At 38.1% G+C, this 15074-nt stretch overlaps 2 protein-coding genes and 2 non-coding genes across 4 annotated transcripts in view; 2 read left to right on the top strand and 2 right to left on the bottom strand.

The window, feature by feature from the left end:
- Positions 1-356: 356 nt before the first annotated feature.
- Positions 357-5216, bottom strand: rab36 (RAB36, member RAS oncogene family). Its single transcript, XM_067475462.1, has 11 exons — positions 5115-5216; positions 4477-4560; positions 3619-3710; positions 3451-3525; positions 2898-2999; positions 2730-2794; positions 2562-2613; positions 1478-1559; positions 1302-1392; positions 1071-1184; positions 357-963 (listed from the first exon to the last, which is right to left on the bottom strand). Exons 1-11 carry the CDS (start codon positions 5136-5138, stop codon positions 902-904), a joined length of 843 nt encoding a protein of 280 aa, XP_067331563.1. The 5' UTR covers positions 5139-5216; the 3' UTR covers positions 357-901.
- A 1154-nt stretch (positions 5217-6370) lies between these two features.
- On the top strand, positions 6371-6443 carry trnav-aac (transfer RNA valine (anticodon AAC)). The gene has a single exon. It is a non-coding gene; the product is annotated as a tRNA-Val (tRNA).
- A 556-nt stretch (positions 6444-6999) lies between these two features.
- trnad-guc (transfer RNA aspartic acid (anticodon GUC)) lies at positions 7000-7071 on the top strand. Its single transcript has one exon. It is a non-coding gene; the product is annotated as a tRNA-Asp (tRNA).
- A 2228-nt stretch (positions 7072-9299) lies between these two features.
- LOC137098442 (potassium voltage-gated channel subfamily H member 6-like) overlaps positions 9300-15074 on the bottom strand; it is a 32311-nt gene continuing 26536 nt past the window's right edge. The window contains exons 19-22 of the mRNA XM_067474675.1: positions 14398-14500; positions 14159-14301; positions 12224-12467; positions 9300-10876 (exon numbers count right to left, since the gene is read on the bottom strand). Of these exons, the coding sequence (XP_067330776.1) occupies positions 10390-10876; positions 12224-12467; positions 14159-14301; positions 14398-14500 (977 nt within the window). The 3' untranslated portion in view covers positions 9300-10389. The remainder of the gene's footprint in view (positions 10877-12223; positions 12468-14158; positions 14302-14397; positions 14501-15074) is intronic.

The following is a 15074-nucleotide window of genomic DNA, read 5'->3' as shown; positions in this document are numbered from 1 at the left end:
TTATAAAATGTATAAATGTATGAAATTAACTCTGTAGTGACAAAATAAGCGCCAAATGTGAACTGATTCCTAGGAGTTAGTAGAGAAATGTGAGACGATGCAATATTCAGCAGTGGATTTCGTATAAATCCAGAATCTGCACTGTATATTATGTGAACCAGGAAGACTGTTAATGCTGTAGCACATTTGACATTTATAAGCTCAGCTAAACTAAAACAACAGGCTATAAAATAAAAGATAAAATTGATTTTTTGTAAATGCACAGCTGCTTCCATCAATTATTTCTCCATTACATTTTTTTAACCATAGGAAATCACATCTTAATGTTATAACCATTGTAGACTTTGCGTTAATAGTCGAATAGTTATACTCTTTTATTACAATCTTCATTTCACTAAAGCAAACACTTTCTGGATTAAGCACTAAATGGTGAATTTCTTCAGCTACTATAAAAATCTAATTCATAACATCTAATATCAGTTGGTGGATTACACATTGATTGAGTACTGATCCAGTAACAATTTAATATCAGAAGTACATACTGGTCGAACCTTCTGCAAACATTAAACACAAGGCAGTTATGATAAAACAAGTAACCCAGTGGAACATGACCTAAGGGACATTTCAATCCAGTTGAACATAGCCCGTCATTTAAGCCAAAATACAGCCCATCTGGATCTGTTCATCTAAAAGGATAATGCTGATGATTTTTGTTACTAGTCTTATTAAGATATTCCATTATTAGACTAATAACAATGAATTATATCTACTAATTTTGTTAACAGTGAGTCCTTATTAATTTGTGCCAAGGACCTCTATAATTGTATACTATTAAAAACACATCACTAAACCACACAGATGTGACATGTTCCTTCATTTTGAACGAAGTCCCTCTTTTTTATCAGCAGCAGCTTCTCTTCATGTCTTGGCGTGCAGCCTCCTGTAGGCTGGCACAATCTGAGTCTGTGAAGACAAACATTTTCACGTTTCATACTTGTATATCCTAAGGAATTCCATTATCAATTCCATTATCAATATCTCGGCTTCTAAAAAATGTAGTCTCTACTTACTAATGCTAACTCCTTGTCCAATGCCAACAGTAGCCCCATCCTGACTGTCCTTCAGTATGCACTTCTCAAAGGCTAAAGCTGCCACTCTAAAGAAAAACCTTTGCACATTTCCCCCTACAAATATAATAAAAAAAGAATAAAAACAACAGATATTTTACTGTGGCTTTTCCCTTTTCTCAGATGTGCAGCATTTGTGTTGCTTATGTACAGTAGAGCCACAAGTGGTATTACCTGTTTTAGCTGAAACAGCCCAAAACTCTGCTTGCATTTCTGTTGCTATTCTAATGGCATCGTTTTCAGTCCTCTGCCTTTCTTCGGAGGGCTTATATAAAAAAGAATTAGGTACTAGAAGAAAAACTATTATGTGAAATTCTGCAAAGTATGCAAATAATGTAAAACAGACTCACCAGCAGGTCATTCTTAGTGCCAACCAGGAAGATGAGACAGGAGTCAGGCTTATTTTCACTCATGGCCTCCTCCAACCACTGACTATTAAAATAAACAAAAACATCAATAGATTATTGTACAGAAAGAACACATTCCAGCAGATAATTTTAATACATTTTACTGAATGCGTGAGTTTTCTAGAGATAAAGTAAAGTTACTCCAGACATTGATCAAACATGTCTTGGCCAGCCACTCAGACTTTGCAGTCAGTGACTCCTGAAGTCTTAAATCCACAGATATCAGTAAAAGTTTTGTAACTTCCTCTTTAATTCTCTCCCAATTTACTGCAGACACCCTCAGGTGAGGCTTATTATGGGCTATCCCCCACATTGAGGTCAAGTGGCTGACTCAGCCATTTGAGGATATTGCATCTATTCACACTGAAAAGCTTTTAGGGTGTTGGATTGTTGTCCTGCTAATTGATTCATCGAGTGTGTTTTGACCAAACTAGGTGTATTTATCTTTAACTTGTATATCAGCTGCTTAGATTGTGTAGCGGAAAACATTACGGTGTGGCTAATGAGAATTAAGAATGAACCAAAACAGTGACTTTGTGACCTGTAAAACCATAACCTTTACTCAAAAGCTGCTATAAGGCTCCACACAACTAGGGGGGGGGGCTGTGAATTCAGATGATTATTCTCAATGAATGTCACTAGCAATGATTGTAGCTGCTTTAGAAATGTGCAACATACTAATTCTGTTTATCCAACTGCACTTTCCTGTTTAGTGTTAAAGTGAAGGAAAATAACTAATTACTTTTTTTCAAGTACTGTACTTTAGTAAAAGGTTTAGGTATTTCTACTTTATTTGAGTACTTGTTTTGTACTTAATACTTAAACTTCAATACATTTCAGAGCCAGAAATGAATTTGTTCAATTTGTTTTATAACTTTAGGTACTTCATTTTGGAATCACTTAATTTTGGAAGTTTAAAGTGACAGACACACTGATGGGACCCCAGTAAGATAATAAACTTAGAAGGATTTCAGTTTATACAGCATTAGAAGAACAAGCCCAATTATAATATTATTATTAGACCTACCGTGTATGGTCTAGGGACTTAATGTCAGCCATGTCAAAGACTGTGATAATAACTGGAAGAGATGAAGAAGAAGTTTCAGCATCATTACTTTAACCTAGTAAAAACTTCTAATGGCATAAGGCATAAAACAGTTTTTTAAAATAACTTTTTACTGCAACTTTTTTTCACCTTGGGCACCTCTGTAGTATGCAGAAGCAATGCACTTGAATTTTTCTTGTCCAGCAGTATCCCAGCTACACAAAAGTAATACCAGTAGTTGTGAAGCAGTTATGGATGTCTAAAATTACACAGCGCACATGCAGGATCATTTGGGTTTTTTAAAGTCAAAATACTCACATCTGAAGGGAGAAAGGCAGTCCAGAAATTTCAAACCTCTCTATCTCAAAGTCCACTCCAATGGTGGCCTTGTAGTCCCTTTCAAATACATCTTTACAAAACCTGAAAACGGCAAAAACAAGTTGTTTTTCCATTTTTGTCCATGGTGTTCAGAAATTAGATTTACTGAAATGTGGCTTGCAGAAACAATGCGACTAGGATTGGAGCAAAAAGGGAAATTTTTTCTAGTGGGACTAGTCGGTATTTTGTGAGTTTTCTGTAAAAATAAATGATTGTGTATGAAAACTATACGTCTTTACCCCACTATTTTTATGCAGAAACTGTAACAGATCTGTAGAGCTAAGGGAGAAAAAAAACTCCACTTTTTACACTTATTGACTACCTACAATAAAAGATCTGTTAAAACACACCTCACATGCATTGCGTGTTTTATATGAAACTGTATTATTTATTTGGCGTATTAGTTTATTAGGTGTAATATATGTTTAGCAGGGGTTTTCATTTTATGATCCCAGTAAAATAGGATTTGTCTGGCTACTCATGAATAAAGTACCTATTGATGAGGCAGGTCTTCCCCACGTTAAGGTCTCCAACAATAACCACTTTTGACATTTTCTGACGGTCCCATCTTTAATGAAGACAACATTTTTGTTCCAAAGATGTTTGACAGTTGTTCACAAAAAAATATTAATGCCACATAAGCCCAAAGTATGAGACTTACGGCTGCTGCCGGGCAGCTCTGTCACTACAGGCTGCTTTAGTTTGAATGTCCCAGTCTTTCTTCAGCTCCAGAGAGGCCTCAGGCGTGTAACACTGAAAGGAAGACGAACATATACCACAGGCATTCATTTTGCACAAAACCATTGAAGCCATACTTATGCTAGATATTTCACTCAAAAACACAAGCGAACATGTTGTTTATGGCTTTGATAACTTCACTTATCTGACTTTTTCTCTAGTCAAGTGGTTAGGAAACATCTTCAGATGTTCACTAAGTAGATGAGGAGGAATTTCTGTACCATATTTCATGGCAACCCATGTGATTGACATTTCACTAAAGGCCAAAGATAATAGCTTTGAAGTAGTGCTAGTTGACTGAGTCATCACTACAGTCTAAAGGACTCACTTTCAGGGGCCACAAATGTCTATTTGAGTTTCAAATTAACTGCCATTCTCAGAGACATATCTCTAGCATGACCAAAACATACCAGTTATGCCCAGTATCTCATTATATGCTATTGTAGCTATAATGTCTGGTTTAACACTTACAGTTTTGGTTCTTATTTGCAAAACTACAGTAATGTGCTTGTAGATTTTTATCTCTACCTGATCAAAAAGTGAATCAAGCATTACTATAAGTATACTGTACTTGCAAAGTTCATAATGTATGATTTATGACATATGTATGACATTATGTATGACCTATTATTTCTATTAGAAAATAAAAGGAAGCGCTAATGTAGTAAAACCTGGGTGTGATTGAGTAGTTGACTCCAACAGTGCATAATAGCGCGGATGCAGTGGTCTTTTTTTACTACAATGACTAACAGTAAAACATAGGGATTTGCAGTATCTATACCTTTGGGAATTCGCAGATGACCCTGTCTCTGCTGATTGGTGGTGGGTACAGCATCGTCCCATTCCTGTTATCCTGCATGACAACCTGATAGGAATGCGTTAGTTAGCTGTATCTCACTCGAACGGTAGAAATGCTCTTAATCAGTGAAGTCTAACCCTTCACTGTACCACGTTAGTATTAAAGACAGATCGGAACGTTAAACACACTAATAGTCGGAGTAATTAAACAAATATATTATATATTGCGGTTGCGGCATCGTGAAGTTAGCAATATTTACAAGCCTGAAACAGGAGTTTGGTTTCAAAATAACAGTCCCATTTTTGAAAATTGTGTTCACCCTCTTCAATAACTACAGTATTTTTGTTTTGTTTTAGGCAGATTGGCGTTTTTATTTTTCTCCCTGCGCCACAACATCTGCATTAAATTACACGCAAGGTCACTTTTGTGGTAAAAGTTTTAAATATGACAATCCCAAGCGGAAGTCATGCCACATTTTATTTACAACGACACCGTGGGCGACAAGGCACTAACCACAACCACAGCTATTACCCATTATTTCACACTTTTTCTAACCAGATTGGCATTTGGCTGCATTGTCGGTTATCGATAACTACCTAGCTATCTAAATTACTTCTCACCTTAGACGGAGTTTGGTTGAACATCTCTCAGGTTGTCTCGTCAGCTACAATGACAAGCCCGGACGCTTTTTGGTGAGCACTCCGTTGCCATGACAACCGCACTATTTAGCCCTACGACCCGCGTCACGAATCACGTGATAATTTGACCGCGCTTCCAAGCGATCCAATAAGATCGCCATAAAAGCAAAGAATTGTAATACTACTACTAACAGCAATAATAATAATAATAATAATAATGATAATGATATTAAGTTACTTATTAACTATGTGTATTACAAGTTAGTGTACATTAATGCACATAACATAATTACTGAATTGTAGTCACTATTATCTTCCATTTTACAATAAGCAAATGCAAAGGCTACGCCTATTAACAAGCTAACTTAATTAGCCTCAATTAACATAATAACATTCTTAGGAAAAAGTTATAGAACATTTTACTCTGTGACCTCGAAGGCAAATAGGTAAATAAGTACAATACACTAAAAGCGTTTCTGAAAACAACGATGTCTTCTGTGTATTTAAAGTAATATTTGCTATTTCGTAGCAACTACTGGCTGCTACCTGACTGCGTTGCTATGGACAGATATAAAACCAAGTAGGAGGAGGGGGCAATTTAGAAACAGAGGAACGACAAATTCCATATTTTATTCCTTAAAACTTCAATTTGAATAGCGAGACCGGTAGTAGCTACCTGATCACAACCTATAGTCATGTGCTATAGGAGGAGGCATGCTACCCATTAAAGAGTTAATTGAGAAAGAAGATAATAACGTGGTCGAAACCGGCTGTAGACGTTGCAGTTTATTATTAATTCGCAGTAAAATAGGATTGGAAACTCTTTCGGCTTGTTGGGTTGGACTTTATACAAATCTGGAATTCAGGTAATGTTAACCTTAGCCAAATTTGCTAAGCAAACTTAAACTAACCTCAATTTGTCACAGTGCCTTACAAATGTTTTTTTATATTTAGATTTTTTTAACCTAAAGAAGTTTAACAAGTAACACAACTACAGTATTTTCTCAATTTAGCAAACGTGTAATACGAAAACGTCCCACGACAATTTGTCCAAATTTTATAATGTTAATATTACTTTTACTTTTAGCTGCAGTCCATTCGCATGCACTTTGCATGTTTAAATTAAGATTAGTTGTTGAGTAACACCGAATTTTACTTGCTAACTTACAAATTTATTAAACAATAATTTGGTTGAACTTTATTAATATTCAAATTGGTGGGAGTCGATTTTCGTCAAGGTTTCCGTAGTGTAGTGGTTATCACGTTCGCCTAACACGCGAAAGGTCCCCGGTTCGAAACCGGGCGGAAACAGTATTTTCGTGATTGAAAATATCAGCTCAGGCTTACCAATATGCTTACGCTATTTTTCACATTTTGTTTTGCATTGCACCATTAAACCGCTGTATAGTTTATATGTTTACCTACATCACTGACAGCAAGTGACTGTTTTGCAACAATTTTGCGCAATGCTGTTAATACAAGTAAAGTGAATAAGCCAAATACCATGACGTCACACGCTGCACGTGGTGTACACGGAAGTAAATACGAATGATTTTCATTTTGAAGTTATTGTACAGTAGAAGTCAACAAACTTGGGCTGTACTGGCTTGGCACCAGGTTTCAACCCCTTTGATTCTTAGTTCTGGTAAGCATATAAGTTAGTCATATAAATGCAAAATATTAAAAACAAACGCACAACCCTGAGATTAAGAGTCTTATGCGTTACTGACTGAGCTACCCGGGATATATCAAAGGAAAGATAGACTTTGACTGCTGGAAGTTTGGAATACTAAAACTGTAAGCTTATATGTATGTACTTCGCATGAGCATGGATAAAGAATGCAGATGGGAGCAATGTTTCAGCCATTCCTCGTTAGTATAGTGGTAAGTATCCCCGCCTGTCACGCGGGAGACCGGGGTTCGATTCCCCGACGGGGAGGTTCTTTTGTTAATGTCAAAAGAAGTCCTCTAGATGATAGTTCCCAAAACTAAAGAGGTGCGATTTCATTGTAATGGTCTTTTGCACCAAGAAATGCACCCTGTGTGCGCTTGCGTCTTAGCTTGTTAAGGCAATAGACTGTTAGACTGCCAGTTCCACTGTTAAACTGTTAAAGTTTTGCTACTTTTTTAGCCTGTTTCAGACATGAACTCTAGAGCATGTCAGGAGGATCAGGTCCCGACATTGTCTGAGTTTTCCCCTTTAATACATATAACTGGGACATGATGCAAAAACAAAGCTGTCAAGTGACAGTGTGTAGCTTTGTAATCTGGTCATATACAACAGAATCTTGTTCTGTTCCTTCTATTTGTTTGACCAGGCTTTCAGGTTGGCCTATACTGACAGAGGTTTACGAATTTCATTGTTCTTCCAGTTCCACATTGTTGTTGTGTTCGTATGAACGAATGAGTTCTTCACCTTCGGTTGTTTGTATTTGCCCGGTTTCACTGCAGTCGTAGGAAATGGATGTCATATTCACCATCACTCACTCATGGTGAATCTTCTGGAGTATTACATCCTCGGGTGGAGATAATCCGGACTTTGCACCAAGGAGCTGGCTGGGTAAACTCTAGCTAATGTCAGGGCCAACAGACTTGAGAAAGTCTGGAAAATGTCTGAATGCCAGTGCATGTCTGAAAGGGGCTTTTGTCTCCTGTGGATAATAATACGTCCATGACTCCTGCTGTCTGCAGACTTGGGAGTCCCTGTTAGTGTAAATATGTTTTCATTTACTTTATCATCTTTAGGTAATTTCTTAAATTCCTACTCTCAGTACACCATCAAGTTCTTCAATTTTTATTTACTTTAAAAATACATATGAAGCATCAACACAGTTGTCACATTAGGTAAAGTAAAACTTGATGGTTTCAGCTTCTTGATTAATTTCTAGGAATTAATTTGCAGTTTTAAGGTGTGGGTATCGATAATCTGCAGATGGTGATGGAATTCACTCCTGTTGATGTCAGAGAAATTAAACAGAAGAAGCAAAGAATAAATTGCAGAGCCACATCCGACCGGCAGGTCTAGTAGATTTAAGTTTAATTCATAGAAAAGATGGTTTACTTTAAACTCCAAATAAATAAAACTAGGCAAGTACAACAGGAGACAAACTTAAAACCTAATGTACTGCTTACTTGATCAAGCAACTTAAGAAAAAACAGTGGAAAGTCTGGAAATTAAAAAAAACAAAGTACAACTTCATGACCTTTTACCAGACAAGCCCATAGAGATTCTCCAGAAAAAGTTCTTCAATCCTTTTTGGTAACAGTCACAAGTCTGGTCTCAATCAATCAATCAAGCAACCAAGAGTAAAAACTGCTCAATTTTGTTTTACATAAATATGACATCTTTGTCTAATTTAGTTCATGAAAATTGTGTGGAAAAATGATGGGGGTTTTACCATTTGGACATTTAAAATTTTTAAAGCACTTTTAAGTATTGCTAGTGAGGCAAAAGCATCACAGAGAAACAGACAGTGTATTTTAAAAAGTGGTGACAAAGCACAGAAATATAAATGAGGTAATATTAGCAATGGCCGTTTTAATGACTATGGATAATTTGAAAAGATTAAGTCCCTCATTCTTTGCTGTACAAAAACAAATACAGAGACCAAATTCCTCTCAATTTAAAATTTCAGTAGGATTTTCTGGATTCACCCGGTGCTACTGGCTTCCCAGACACACTAATTGACTAGAAGCTACTGCTGTTTTGGATAGAGTGGGTGAGGGTGCTCAGCTTCTTCTGGTTGGTTGATCCCATTCTGGAGGTGAAGCTCTGATTGACTGATGGTTGGAGGCCAGGTGCTGTCCTGTAGCGGTGTTATTTCAAGAACGCCATGGCTGTCAACAGGTGTGCTGACTTTAGATAACTGGTCTTCACAATCTGTGACTAGACCCAGGCATAAAGAGGCATACAAAACGTTTGTGTTTCTGTGAATCTGGATCTGGTTAATAATATGGCTCTACCATACATTGTTCCTATACTGACCTATGTTAAGGAGAAAATGGGTCCTGATTGACTCCTTTGAACCAAATAGCTTTTAGTTTACTGAAAAATTAAAACTTAATCATTACTAAGATGGGCAAGGAGTAAACAATATACAAAGGAAGGGATTTGAAAGCACAAAGCTCTCTCAAATGTGTTGCCATACTAATGGTAGAGTCCGACCTTTCCAAGATGGGCATGAAACTCAAGCTCCAGGCTTTATAAGTCATGCCCTGGATGATATGGGTACAGCAGAATTGACACAAGTCATTTTTGCAATTTTTACACCGACAAAGTTGGCTTTCGGGCTTGATGAGTCACAGCACTTATAATACAATATACATCTACAGTTTTTACATTATTATTACAACACTGAAAAGCTTTTCACTCAATCTTATTACGTTGAGTCATGTTATATTGTTTGCATTCTAATGTTCACATACTAAGACATAGACAGAAACCTAGCTTGTGTTACCACATGATACTCCTATAGCCCAATCATAATCAAGTAACAAAAGAGCATGTTATCCCTATTCTACTAATTCCAGTAGAGTTAGTAGAATGGGGATGCATCAGTTCTGACTGCCTCTTATTTTATTTGCTCATAATCTATGTAATAAGATGAAGAAAATAGGTTTGAGCTAATTAATGCTATGGCATTTTCAAACCTACCTAGTTTAGTTCTGATGAATCAAACTTTGGTTCGTTTTCCTCTGGGGTCTCTGTCCAGTCCCAAATGAACTCTGAATGAATGTTATCACAGTGAAATTTTATTCTTCAGAAATACCGCTTTGTTTTCCACTCCCTCTCTCAACATCTACCCTTACATCTACCTATTCTCTTTTTCCCTCTCTTGCTCACTGAACCAGGAAAGGGGGCAACTCAGTGCCAGTTTCTATTAATTTCTGGATCCAGTACCTACAGTTGTAGCCATATGTAGCCGCTCTCTGCCGTGTGAGTTTGTCACTCTTACGTGGATTGCTCATATCTAACCCTTATCCAAATCATAGTCCCTTCCACAACATACCGTACCAGTAGTACTGTGTTTGTACACCAACAAGGTATGAGAGTAAAGGATATATTATATACAGTATTACTTAAGAGGCATGAGAAAAGCTAACTTTTCCCAAACATAAAGTCATCTTATATTCCTAATTAAAACTTGGGAATTACTCTAAACTGCTAGTGTTTTTTAATATTCTTCAGGCTTACTATTTTGATAGTACATGAAATATTCAGTAGATTTTAGGAGTAAAATGGTCTGGAAGAGGTTCTTCAAGCCTCTCTGTGGCTAGAAAGATGGGCTGGTGAGGATTGAGGGTATGGTGAAGACACATGCTGAGTTGCTGTCTGAGCAAGACCAGAGGATGAAGACTGAGTAAGGGTTTGAGGACTGGGTGCAGAGGTAGAGATGTTCTCAGGTAAATTGAGGGAATAAAACAGTGACTGATACAAAGAAGTATTGGGGGGTGAGGCAATATGATGGCGGACAGAGGAACCACAACTGAGGGAATTCAATTCTGGAAGTTTTTGTTGGTTTTCGTGTATCTGCCACTGCTGGGGGTTGGTTGTTGGTGACATTTCTGTGATGCTGGCAATATTTGGGGTGCCAGGTGGGGAGGGAGCAGTGGGGGACAGGATTGAGGAGGAGGGTGTGTTAGGTGTTAACGTTAGGGTACTGTAGGATGGTGGTACAATTGGCATCTGCCTCTGCAGCAGCTGCACGATAGTCCGGATGTCCATGGAGATACGGGACTCCAACCTAGAAAGCGCACACACATCAAAATAAACAAAGCAATATGCACTTTTGGACCTAATTCTTTTAGGCACTACATCAATGAACCCCTAACAGCCCATTGCCCTCCCCAGCTGTGCAGTGCCGGTCCAAGCCCGGTAGAAATTGGGGAGGGTTGCGTCAGGAAGGGCATCCGGCGTAAAAACTGTGCCAAATCAACATGCGGACAATGATCCGCTGTGGCGACCCTGAACCCACGGTATAAGCCGAAAGGACAAAAAAAAATAAAATAAATAAAGTTCTAGGCACTACATCCTGGGAAGCTTCACCCACAACTATTTTCTTTCTTTCTTTGGATTTGCATTGCCTTTAGGAACACTTAAGTGATGCAGGCTGACCAACAGTCGGTATGCATTCCTACGTTGATTAGTGGTGAGTCTGCAGACGTTTATAATATCCAATAGTTTAAACTTTCCGATCAGGAAAATGGCAGTAACACAGTTTTCAGCTCTGACACCAACATTTTTCACCGCTATGAACATGAGCCAGCCAAACTGCTGAAATGCAGCTGTTCCAGAAACAGAAGATTGACACCAGTTGGTTCTAAAAATGTCAGTTAAAATTTATAAAAAGAGTTAGGGTAAACCGAACCCATATTATTACTATTCCTACTAACAAGGGACTCTTGTAGCAAAACTTACAACAGAACAAAATAGAGATGACTTAATAGACTGGATAGAAGGACACACTTAAAAAGACTTATCTGTGAGAATAAACTGGAAAAACTTTATCTTACCCTGTACATACAAATTGTCTGGCTAAGCTTTGACATAGAATTGACATAGAGCCCCCTGGTGTTTACAACGGTTAATGTCACTGTTCATAGGTCCTAAGTGACCTGTTAACTTCCTAGAGTCGTACATTCATTAGTTTATCCATGTGTTGTGTTTACTGCCTCTGCATAGGAATAAACCATCAATGTAGACCTTCTGCTCATATCTGGGTTGCTAATGCTAATGCCCTCAAAAAGTATGGGAGGCACAAATTGAGGCTTTGTTCAGCCACTGGGACAATTTTTATACCACAACGGCAGCTGTAGGGGGCCTGGGGCTGTTTTAGTTTGCCTGGTATATCAGGGTCAGGGATGTTCCAAAGGATTCATAAGAACAACTTTTAAAAACTAGGTTGACAGAAATTAGTAGACTTTAAATGGGGAGCTAAATATTATTCTAAAAATTGTTTATTTTTGTTTGGCCAAATGTTTTTTTTTTTAAGTTGTAGTAACAACACATTTTCTTCTAATGTTGTGTTTGACTTTTAATAAGACATACATTTAAAGTCATCCCTACTACTGCAAAGAGTGTGATGACCCACCTGGTTATCTGCTTTTGCAGTACCTCCAGCCTGTTCTCTAACTCCATCTTGTGCCTTTGAGAGATGACAGGAGGAAGAGGGAAAGGAGGAGAGCTGGGGGGGCAGTGGGAGGAGGTGGGGAGGTCAGGGAACTGCTGACAGGGAGGCTGAGGAGGTGATGAAGGGAGGCTGTGGGAGCAGGGTGCCTCCGGGTATCTCTGTTCCTCTCGACTCTCTGAGCCAAACATGAAGATGTCGGACACACCTAAGAATGCATTGGGTCAACAAAGAAACACAGGGAGACTCACAGAGCCAGGTGGAGCTGTCAGCATATACAGCTTTTTTGCTGTCTCACAGTCGCATGAAGACTAATTACACTGTTTGCAATATCCTGTTTTTCTGCATAAATTGATCACATCTTTAGAAAATTCACAAAGATCAATACACGCAATATTTCTAAGCTGATGAAACAAAGTCATTATTTTCTTTTCTAAACAAAAAAGTTAAACATACAAAGTGAAGGTGGAGTATGTAGTAGGTAAAACTACCCCTATAATGTTACTAAACATCAACTGGTGTTATCAAACCTGGAGTCAAATCAATGAAAAGAGATAGTTTGGTTTAGAACTAACTTGACTTATAAAATCACTCAAAGATTGTCATTATGCTATTCACAAGTGGCATCAGCTGACGTGAGCTGTGCCTGTGCCCTGGGTTAGAAGATCTACGATCAAGAGCTGTAGATTTTCATGTACCTGGAAAGGGTTATCTCAAAGACTTCAGATATGTTTCAGTCCACAGTTTAGGCCTGCTGTCTGTAAATTGAGATGATTTGATCACTCCAAAGTGGGTGACTGTGGCTCAGGGGGTATTGTTGTTATGTGCGAGTCTTTGCTCTTTAAGTCTTCAACTGACTGCACTGCTGCCTTGGTATTTAAAGTTTTTGCTACTTTATTTGTGTAACTAAGACATAATTTACTTAATGTAAAAATTCAAGATAAATCATAATGCAGTGATTTAAGCTTTTAAATTATGAGTATAAAAGGATAACTGTATGTGGTGGTGACAATAAAGTTCCAACAACTACACATACAGGTCAGGCACTGGTTTATGCGTATTGTTGCGAGCCAAGCACCACCTTTTATTGCCCCAGAATTGCGCGAATGGGCTTTAAATGGGATGTATGTACCCACTATAAGGCAACAGGAGAAGAGGGGCTGCTGCAGTTGATGACTTCCTAGTCTTTAGTCTTAAGACCTAGTGTCTGCCAATTGTTCTCACAAAGATTTTTTTTAACACTTTTTTATTATTTGTTTAACATCCATGATTTTGCTGCTTTTTGTTTTTGTTTATTCTTTTATATACAAATTGTTTAGTTAAATGTTAAAGTACCTGCTTGCCACCATATTTGTTTTTGCAAAAGAACAAGCAAAGTTTGGGGTTTTTCCTATCTCCAGAATGTCCTATCGTTCCTGAACAGTCTTTAAGTGTGTCAGGTGTGTGCTACTTCCAGTCAGAGAGTAGAAATCTGTGATAGCTGGTGCAGTCTTTACGTGTCAACTGTCTACACTTTGATGGTTTTTGCCAGTCCTCAGGTGTGTCCACAGCTTAAGGAAGAATGGTCCAAAATTCTTACTGATTGTAATGCAGCTCAAATCCAAAGCAGGAAGTGCTTGCTTGAGGTTATTGCTGCCAAAGGTGGTTCAACCAGTTATTAAAATATTGTTGGCATTACTTTTTCACCATGTCTTTGTGTGTTTAATTGGTGTGTTCCATAAAGACGAGACAGATCACGACTCTGTTTTATCAGCTTAGAATTTGTTTGTTGAAATTGGTGACTTTGGTGAAGATAAGATCAAATTTCATGACTATTTTAGGCAGAAAGCCAGAACTGCAAACTATACTTTTTCTTTTACATATGTATCTCACATACCTCAATTGGATCTTAACACTTACCTGTTAAAGAGTTGCAGGTTTTCTCTTTCCTGCCAGTCTCAGGGCATCTTGTAGTGTTTGTGGAAGCAATTATAGACATCTGAGCAGGGCTGGCCACCTCTGAATCATCCTCTTCATTCTCACTGGAGAATACACGGCTGTATCTACAGAACCACTTAGTTCAGAGTTGTATTTTGTAATGGAAAAATATAGTACAAGGACATCTTATTGTAATTGTTCAACAGAATATCAAGTCTTACAGTATATGATCATCTTTCTTTTGACTGCCATGCTGCTTCCAATTACTGGATCTTCTCCTACAGCTGTATGCAGCTCTCAGCCTCCTTGTTGAGATGGTGTCACCTGACAGATAAATAAACAATCACTGTGAGTTTGCATCCTGAAGAAATCTGTGAAGGGAAAACTATTCAATGAAACCACTTTAATCATTTTTTGTTTTGCAGCACCAATCCTCCTAGTTACACATACAGACAGGTTTTCTATGTGCTTGAAAGGTAGGTTGTTCCAAGCACTTTAGAGATTTACACAGCTCTTGTAATGATTAAGGTGGTCTTGTTTGGTGTTTTGGGTCTTATTTCTGTCTCTTTTGCCATCCAGTCACCTAAATGGTTAGCATCAAGTTTACTAGCAGCATGTTCCTAGACACCTTCTACAACTGCTAGAAACCAATCCGCTTCCTAGCAAACTAATCACTCACCTACAGTAGAAGTGATAAGACGTGTGTTTTGTTTATCAGCCCCCATTGTCAGAATCAGTTATCAAGTCCGTTTGGGCTGGGCCCACTAGCTACCTCTGGCTTAGAACTGGCTCCACTTGCATCCCTGTGAGTTAGCTTCCTACCTGCTTTTATCCCTGGGTTAATTGGCTCTTTTTCTGATCCTGGCTCTGACAGTCATCAGGACTCACCTTTTTCAAA

The sequence above is a fragment of the Channa argus genome, chromosome 14, assembly GCF_033026475.1.
Source record: "Channa argus isolate prfri chromosome 14, Channa argus male v1.0, whole genome shotgun sequence".
Taxonomy (NCBI): domain Eukaryota; kingdom Metazoa; phylum Chordata; class Actinopteri; order Anabantiformes; family Channidae; genus Channa; species Channa argus.
Note: the sequence above shows the minus strand (reverse complement) of the source record. Positions and strands in the feature narration are given on the sequence as shown.

Coding starts and splice junctions, on each gene's coding strand:
- rab36 (XM_067475462.1), bottom strand. CDS start 5,138: ATGTTCAACCAAACTCCGTCTAAG. Junction 2,614..2,729: donor ATACTACAGAGGTGCCCAAG/GTGAAAAAAAGT, acceptor CATCTCTTCCAG/TTATTATCACAGTCTTTGAC. Junction 1,185..1,301: donor GGCTGTTTCAGCTAAAACAG/GTAATACCACTT, acceptor TTATATTTGTAG/GGGGAAATGTGCAAAGGTTT.